The 8406-nt window shown below is 41.1% G+C and overlaps 1 protein-coding gene across 1 annotated transcript; it reads left to right on the top strand.

Moving 5' to 3' along the window:
• The first annotated feature begins 1288 nt into the window (after positions 1-1288).
• LOC129205205 (glutathione S-transferase-like) lies at positions 1289-8258 on the top strand. The gene is made up of 7 exons (XM_054822412.1): positions 1289-1408; positions 2493-2606; positions 3525-3576; positions 5398-5530; positions 6398-6539; positions 7400-7531; positions 7861-8258. Exons 2-7 carry the CDS (start codon positions 2520-2522, stop codon positions 7978-7980), a joined length of 666 nt encoding a protein of 221 aa, XP_054678387.1. The 5' UTR covers positions 1289-1408; positions 2493-2519; the 3' UTR covers positions 7981-8258.
• The last annotated feature ends 148 nt before the right edge of the window (positions 8259-8406 follow it).

The raw sequence follows: 8406 nt of genomic DNA, 5'->3' as shown, positions 1-8406 counted from the left end.
GCCGGGCTCTGCAGCAGCAGCTAGAGGCCAGTGGACACCCCAGAGCATGCACAGTAGTGTGGACACCTCTGCGTAGGTGACTGAGCCCCACTGCAGGCTTTCAGGGGCTGCAGAAAAGAACTTCCCAAAAGGCAAGAAGGGGGCAGAGGGAAATAAGGAAGAAAAGAGCCTGAACCAGAAGGCAGAGGCTATAGGATGTGCTGTCAGCGAGGAGTCTCATTCTGTGAAGCCTGGCTCTCCTTGTGTGCCATACGTGGTACAGAGTGCTCCACTGGGGACCATGCACCTCCTAAAAGACATGACGTTGCAGTGATGTCTGTCTTGATGCCTCGTCCTTCTGTGGTTCTAACTCTAAATAAATAATTCTGCTTATTTTAATGTCAAGCATGGAACAAATCAGTCTAACAGTCACCAGTGGTGGAGACTGATGGGATGAGGATCATTTTCAGCTACATAGCAGCAAAGTACAACATCTATGAACCTGAACAGACCTGAAGGAGAAAGCCCCCTGTACTGTAACAACTCATTTTTTTATTCAATAGACTTCAATTTGTACAACCTCCCTGTGTAATACGAGAAGAATATCCTAGCTCACAATTATGTTCAGAGTGATACAGCAGATTTTTTTATAGCATGTTGACTTTGCCTGCTGGTGATGTCTAGTATTAACTAGCTAGATTAGACAGGCAGGATGGTGCATGGGAGTTTATGCTACATTGACTCTAAAGTCAACAGAATTATCAGAAGAAAGCAGTCAGAAGTGCAGAGGGCAATTTGTCTTCTGATGCCACTCTTCATCTACTGTCTCCTGTAGTTGTCTTTGGTATGCATTTTCATCAGGTCAAATTCAGGGAAACATTTTTGACAGAAAAATTAAAAAACCCTTGTATGTTGAGGAATGAAATTCCACGGAAAAATGTCCTGAAGGAATATCCCCCATCCCTAAGGAAGGGAATGAAGCTTATGAAGGATTCAGGTTGAGTTAGTTGATGTGACTTATGTAAAGTGGCAATCTGTTAAAAGTACAAAATCATAAAATATTAAAACTTTGATTGCTATCACAGTATTTTTTTTAAATCTTGGGAGCTTTTCAGCCACTCTAATTATTTTTAACTAGCAAGTTGCAAACAATGAAAATAGGAAGCATACAATTTTCTCCTGACACAGATGTTCCCAATGATCATGACCTCTTGTGAATCTTACATTAATACATACTCAGTATTAGTCAGCAATTTATGTTCTGTAGGTGAGAAGTGACTTAGACCTAATTGGTTTTATTTGTTCAGGAAATAGGAGTCTTCCATTGGCAGAAAACTGTTTGCAATTCTCTTTGTAGGAGGGGCTACTGACCTATTTAATTTCAAGGCAAAGCTACTGAGAGCTTAGCGTGAGTTATACTGTGCACAAGGTAAGCTTTTTCAAATTTGGACATGCACTGGGAATTAGTGTACTTGAAACTAAGTCAGCGAATGGGGTTTATGGATTAAATACTTGCATATACTTTCTTTACTAACATGGTTATGTGCATAAAATGTTAAATTATTCATCAACTGCTTTCTAGGTGTACAGATTTAAGAAATTTAGATCTCAGAAGTGTGGAGTGCTTCCTCTTACCCCCTTCTTCCTATTGTAGAGCAGATGACATGTTATTTACAAGGGAAATATGGGGGGGTTTAGCCATTTGCTTTTGCTGCTCTTAATGCTTCAGCTTTATTGTTGACACAGTGTTCATAACTGTGAAGCTAGTATAAACTAGGCACCATATACATATTTGCTGCTGGTGTGCATGCACTGGTTCTGAATGGGGAGGGGGATAAGAATCCATTTAGAAACTGTTGTTGCTTTAAATTCCAGCAAAGCATTGGAATTGAACTGAGCAGGTATTGCACTTTGGCTCTGTCTGTGGTAAAGGCAAATCCAATGTTACCAGAGACAAAATTAAATTCCATGTCTTCAGGTGCTTGCCTAAAGAAATGAGAGGAGAGGGAGTGTTGTAAATGAGATTGAATGCTTACAATGAGGGAAAAAAATCCTTCCTGTCACTTTGTAATGGAGCATAATGGCTACTGGAGAAAGCACAGCAATTGCTGAGTTTACAGTTACTGTGTGTCTGAATAAACAGTAAATTGTATCCTGAGATAATACCAAAGTAAACAGAGCAGTGTATCTCGCACACCCTGCTTTTTGGTCAGAGCGGAACACTTTGGGATGGAAATGGGTTTTAGTTTGCTTGTTCTCCGACATTGGCCAATTGCTCTCAGTACAGAGTTCTGCTTGGCTAAACTGCACATATAAAAGACATCTTAAGGTAAAATGATACAATGCAGTCTCTCAATATAGTCTTTTACCTCCTCTGCTAATTTGATGAGAGTCTTGGACCACAAATCAGTGGTTTCAAACATGACAATTTTGAACAATGCTTGAGAACCAGTTAGAGACTCAAAACCAGCATTCTGAATCTTTATTTTGCAAAACTTACTTCTTTATTCCAGATAGTAGGAAATCGGGCACATAGAAACATGTCTGGGAAACCCAAGCTGTACTACTTCAATGGACGAGGCCGAATGGAATCAATACGGTGGCTACTAGCAGCAGCCGGGGTTGAGGTTTGCCTGTTTTTTATACTAAGAGCATGTGACAAATATGTATTTTTACTGTTCCTTATAAAAAATGTGACCAGCAGATTCAAGCTCTGCATTTAGTGCATTGCTGACCAAGCCAACAATGACCATGAGCTTACCCTAAGCAGGGGGGCCAAGTTCCCATTTCACTTCCAAGCATCATGTGCCAGGCCTGCCGGTAACACCATAAATGCCTTTTCCCCTGTAGCTAGTGAAAGAAAAAAAAAATAAAACCACAGCAGTAGAACCTGGTTTCTTATCTGCTGATCACAGGGGTTGAGCACTTTCAATTCTGAAGCCCTTCAGCTAAAATCCAAAATAGCAAAAAATTATTGTGCCTACTACAGTGTAGCTTACTCCTGAAGGTACTGTATATTATAAAACATAGAGCGATTGTTTTTACCTCTAACAGCTTCTGGAAAGGGAGTGTGGGGATCTGTGTGTTTTAAGAGCTGTGAGTCTTTGCCATGGTGATGGGCAATGTGCCAGAAAGCTGCACGGAGCCCATGATCTCTTCTCTTCATCCCTCCTTGTGCCAGCTTGTGCTGCTGCAGTGTGGATTTACCTGTCCTCTCCTCCTCTGCCTGCACCATCTCTTGCCAGTGCCAACAACAGAAGCGGCGTGGTCCTTATTTGCTTGGCAGACAGGGTTTTGTGCCCTTCAGTCACCTCAGCTTTAGCCAAAATCTTACCTGCACAAAAATATGAATCACATGTGAGAGGGAAGAGGAGAGGATGTGACAGAGGCAAAATAAGTTTTTAAAGATATCACTTTCAAATCTGCTTGGGGTTTTTTTAAAATAAAATTCCGCAAAACACAACTCTTTGTGCCCTCATTGTCTAATGCAAAGCAGAAGCTAAACATGCAGTGACAACACAACTTTTCTTCTGTATTTCCTGCAGTTTGAAGAATGTTTTCTGGAAACGAAGGATGATCTGACAAAGTTACAGAAGGGTAAGTTTCCTTCACTTTTTAATAACTAAATGATGATAATAATAATGATGATAATGATAACAATACAACAACAACAATTGTTTGTCTTAGAACACCTAAGAAGTCTTATGTCTTAAAAAGAAAATCTAGACTGGATTGTATATGCAGTATCAGAGATGCACACTGCTGTGTGTTACATAGGATCATCCACCCAGTCGCTTCAGTCTTCAGTGAATCACAGAAGGGCTGAGGTCAGAAGGGACCTCTTGAGATCATCTGCTCCAACCCCCCTCTTCAAGCAAAGCCACTTACAGCCAGTTGCCCAGGCCAGTGTCCAGTTGGGTTTTGAGTATCTCCAAGGATGGAGACTCCACAGCCTCTCTGGGCAGCCCATGCCACTGTTCAGTCACTCTCACAGTAAAAAAGCCTTTCCTTAAGTTCAGGTGATCGACTATCCTGCATTTCAGTTTGTGCCCAGTGTCCCCTGTCCTAGGACAATTCAGGTTTTTGTCATCAGATCATCTTGAAATTCATTAGCATTTTAGGTTGCCTACAAAGTTGTTGTTTTATAACCCATATGAAACTGGAGTTCCAGATTTCTGAGTTTAACCTGTACCTCTGATGCGTTCCTGTTTCCCAAGGCAACTACTCGCCTTGCTATCTTTAGCTTCCATCTTTGTGGACATGATATTCACATCTCCTCCAAAGCAAATTACATGTCTGTGCTCATCCAGTTCACTTGGCTTTTCAAAGAAGTCTGAGCTGGGGTTGGCATTTGTAGTCCTGCTCTGCTTTAGGAACGATGACTTGATCTCCCTGCCACCTGCCGGCTTTTAAAAAGTATTTTGAGACACAAGCATAAATAAAAATGTGTCCTTAATAGCAGGCGGTTCCTCTGCATGCCTGCCTTACAGTGGATACAAAGATGGACGCAGCTGATCAGTCATTTGAGTCAAGAAATATGATTCCATAAAGTAAATACTCCGACTCACTTCTCTGATCAGTTCCTGGAGGTATTTTGACTTCTTCCTTGCTAGAATAAGGCTTCTGCAGACTCACAAGGGATTTATATGGCTACAGTCTCACACCAAGTGATATTTGGCTTTTGCAGGAATCTCATGAAACCCACCTATTATTCCCTGCTTCACGCCCATACAGATGTATGTCATTGCATAAAGTCAATATAGTAGTCACAAAGATAGTATTATATGTATTTATATTCACATTATATGTTGACAAGCCCTTAAATAGTCCAGATTTCCATAATACTTACCAAAGCATGACAGAAACTTGGTCATTATGGGTCAGATCCTTCAGTCCTTATCTGTATTAACCTCCATGAAAATCACCTGAGTTAGAGCCACACAGCACAGGACTTGTCTTTTTGTGTATAACTGCTAAAAGTTCTGCGTTTAGGTGCTTCCTCAGATTTGAAGAAACTTAAGAAGATGATTGCTATAATGTGAAGTTATTAACATGTCACTAAGAAATGGCTCTTGGTTTCATGGTGTTTTCCATACCATGTTATGAGAAGGAGGATACTGACACCAAAAAGGTTGTCAATCAGTGGAACAGGCTGCTCAGGGAAGTGGTTGAGTCACCATCCCTGGAATTATTTAAAAGACCTGTAGATGTGGCACTAAGGGACATGGTTTAGTGGTGGACTTGGCAGTGCTAGGTTAATGGTTGGACTCAATGATCTTAAAGGTCTTTTCCAACCAAAATGATTCTATGATTCTAAATAAAAAATATAAAAAATATGCGTGGTTACTTTGCCAAACACCCGCTAATGGTTCTTACTCAGAGACTGAACGTCTCCTTGTCTTGTCCTCTTTTCCCTAGACGGATCCCTGCTGTTTCAGCAAGTGCCCATGGTGGAGATTGACGGGATGAAGATGGTGCAGACCAGAGCCATTAGCAACTACATAGCAGCAAAGTACAACCTCTATGGGAAGGACCTGAAGGAGAGAGCCCTGTACTGTAACAGTACCACCTTTCTTTGTTAGATTACAGTTCATACTATCGCTCTGTGTAACTCAAGAATTTCCCAACTCACAGTTAGATTCATGGTGATACAGCAGCTTTTCATGTAGCACGTGTTGACCGTGACTGCGTGTGGTGTCTACAGCAGTAATAACCAGCTAGATTAGATAGGCAGCATGGTGCAAGGGAGTTCATGAAGACTGAAGGTCAGTACAGTTATCAGAAGAAAGCAGTCAGGAGCACAGAGGGCAGTTTGTCTTACTGATGCTGCTTTTCATTTTCTCCTGCAGTTGGCAGCAGCAGGCATTTTCACCACATCAAATTCAGGGAAATGCCTTTGATGGAAACAAAAATCTTCTCTAATAACCAGGAATTAGAATTAGACTTAATAACTGGTTATTAAAGGACAGGGCTCTTAGGGCACATGGTTTGACCTGAAGTATTTTTAAATGCTTCAAGTTAATTAGCACAGGTAAACTCATTTCAATATATTTGTTAGAAATTGTATAGACCTACTGTTTAACTTACCACATCTGATTTTATTTTTAACAGAAGGTTGGATGACACACATGCCAATTTTGTACTCAGGTTCAAAAAAACGGTACATAGAACTATCACCCCTAGTGAAAAATGGTAGGGGTACAGTCTTTTAGTTTTTGGTTAGGCACTTTGCACTTGTATTTCTCCCATGCTCGCCTCTGCCCGAAGCTACTGCATGCTGGGGGGAAGAGCTCCGAGCTATGCATGCTGGATAGAAGAGACGGAGAGTTCCCAACACCTCAGTGGGATTATGTCAGTAACTATCATGCTATTCAGACCTACTGTGTTTGACTTGACCAACTGGATCTATTCCTTTCAGAATTGATATGTACGTGGAAGCAGTAATGGATCTGAATGAGTTACTCATGACTCACCCTCTCCAACCAGCGGATAAAAAGGAGCAACATTTTGCTACTCTTGTGGACAAGGCCACAAACAGATACTTCCCAGCCTATGAGAAGGTATGTGGCAAAGATGTAGTAGCTTAATTAATATTGTTTTCCTGAAACTCCATCCTGGATCCACACAAACAATTTGTACTGAGGAAAACAGAGAAAAAAAATTACCACTTAAATATAAATGCTATGGTTTTGGTGGGGCTGGGACAAGGATGGAGACAGAACACTACGGAGAGGACAGAATGTGCTACAAATGTGGGAGAGATGCAGACTGCAAAAACCCAGGACACACTGATCTCCCCAAATGTCCATGTTTCAGTTTGTATGTTGTTTCAGACAAAAGGCACTATTAGCATCAGCTTTTACATAAAGTTTCTTCCTGAAGTACAGGACCCCCTCTACCACACATGCTATGTGAAAGCATTACAGCTACTTCTGTAGCAAAAGGAAGGATGGATTAGGGTGTCAAGACCACGAGGCACAGGTTATACGTGGAGAGCTCCCAATGCAATATTCCCAAACTTTAAGAGGAAGCAGGTGAGAAGTAAGGGAGCTGCAATTTGAAAGACTCCAAGATGCTCTTACTATGCCCTGGGCTGAACTTAAGCCTCTTGTAAATTTTGTATAGGCATTTGCAGTGATGGCTGTATCCCATAAAGCTTCGCCTCCACCACAGCAGTGCTGATTGCATGAGCTATGGAGGTGATGGCAAGAGGAGTACAAATGAGCTGCCAGGGAGGAGCGCAGAAGAGAAAGGACTGAAAAACTATGCCTAGAGTGACAGTGTGGTCAGGTCGTTTGTACTACAGATGTTCTTATTGTCAAGGATATCTCCATGCAGTGTGTGACCTTGCTTTGAAGCTATCGTATTAAGTCACACAGAGAAAAAAAAAAATAAATCACTTCTGGTTCTCTGTTTTTAGGTTTTGAAAGACCATGGACAAAACTTTCTCGTTGGCAACCAGTTTAGCAGGGCAGATGTGCAATTACACGAAACCCTTTTAATGGCCGAAGAGTACAAGCCTGATATACTTGCCAAATTTCCTCTCTTGCAGGTAATTGAATGGACAGTTTTAAAGGACAATGAATCAAAGCAGGACCGCTGATTTAAACTGGCTGAGAAATATAGGGGGAGTAGGAGAGTGAGAAAAGAAGTGAAAGACAAAATCAAACTCAAATATCCTAAGTATTTTTAGCTTGTGTCAAATACTGATGCTTATTGTCATCTTCTGTCACTACAGCCATAAAAGCATAATAGGATGATGCATATAGATTCTTCTGAAGGATCAGCCCATAATGTTACTTTTAGAGCATGGATAACCTCTAAATGTCTGACAGTTACCATGGTTCTTAGGAACAGTGCTCTTTTGGTTTTGTTTTGTAGAGTTTTAAAGCAAGAATAAGCAATATCCCCACAATAAAGAAATTTCTGCAGCCTGGCAGCCAGAGGAAACCACCACTACAAGAAAAAGATGTTCCAAAAGTGATGAAAATTTTCCACTGAGCAGCAACCTAAATCCACAGAAATGCTATTTCATTGTCTTTGTGTTTGCTGATAGTGGCAAAGTGAAATTAATAAAAATAGTGAAAAGGTTTTTCATCTCTCTTTCCTAAGCTGCAGGATTGGTTTTAGCCTACTGCAAACACATCCAAAGCAAGCCTACATGAGTGTACCAGCAAATGAAATAGCTCACTCAATTAGGGGGTATGCTGCACAACACAGGATGTCTTAAATTACTTAAGAGATTGCCTGAAATAAAGTCTTACTATTGACACTCAAAACCAGTTTGTTCAATGACTTCTTGCTGCGACTTATATACCTAAGGGCTCTCTGGTTCTGTCTTTCTGGCATTCCCAAGAGTTGCTGGAATATGAAGAGACCTTAGCCCAAACAGTGGGTGACACGTCTGTTCTGGGAAATGCCAGGAAA

This window comes from Grus americana, chromosome 3 (assembly GCF_028858705.1).
Source record: "Grus americana isolate bGruAme1 chromosome 3, bGruAme1.mat, whole genome shotgun sequence".
Taxonomy (NCBI): domain Eukaryota; kingdom Metazoa; phylum Chordata; class Aves; order Gruiformes; family Gruidae; genus Grus; species Grus americana.
Note: the sequence above shows the minus strand (reverse complement) of the source record. Positions and strands in the feature narration are given on the sequence as shown.

What these genes read in the sequence shown, in the direction of transcription:
- LOC129205205 (XM_054822412.1), top strand. Translation starts at nt 2,520, where the DNA reads ATGTCTGGGAAACCCAAGCTGTACTACTTCAATGGACGAGGCCGAATG. An exon ending in TCTGACAAAGTTACAGAAGG is followed by an intron (nt 3,577 to 5,397) that starts GTAAGTTTCCTT and finishes TCTTTTCCCTAG; the next exon opens with ACGGATCCCTGCTGTTTCAG. An exon ending in ACTTCCCAGCCTATGAGAAG is followed by an intron (nt 6,540 to 7,399) that starts GTATGTGGCAAA and finishes CTCTGTTTTTAG; the next exon opens with GTTTTGAAAGACCATGGACA.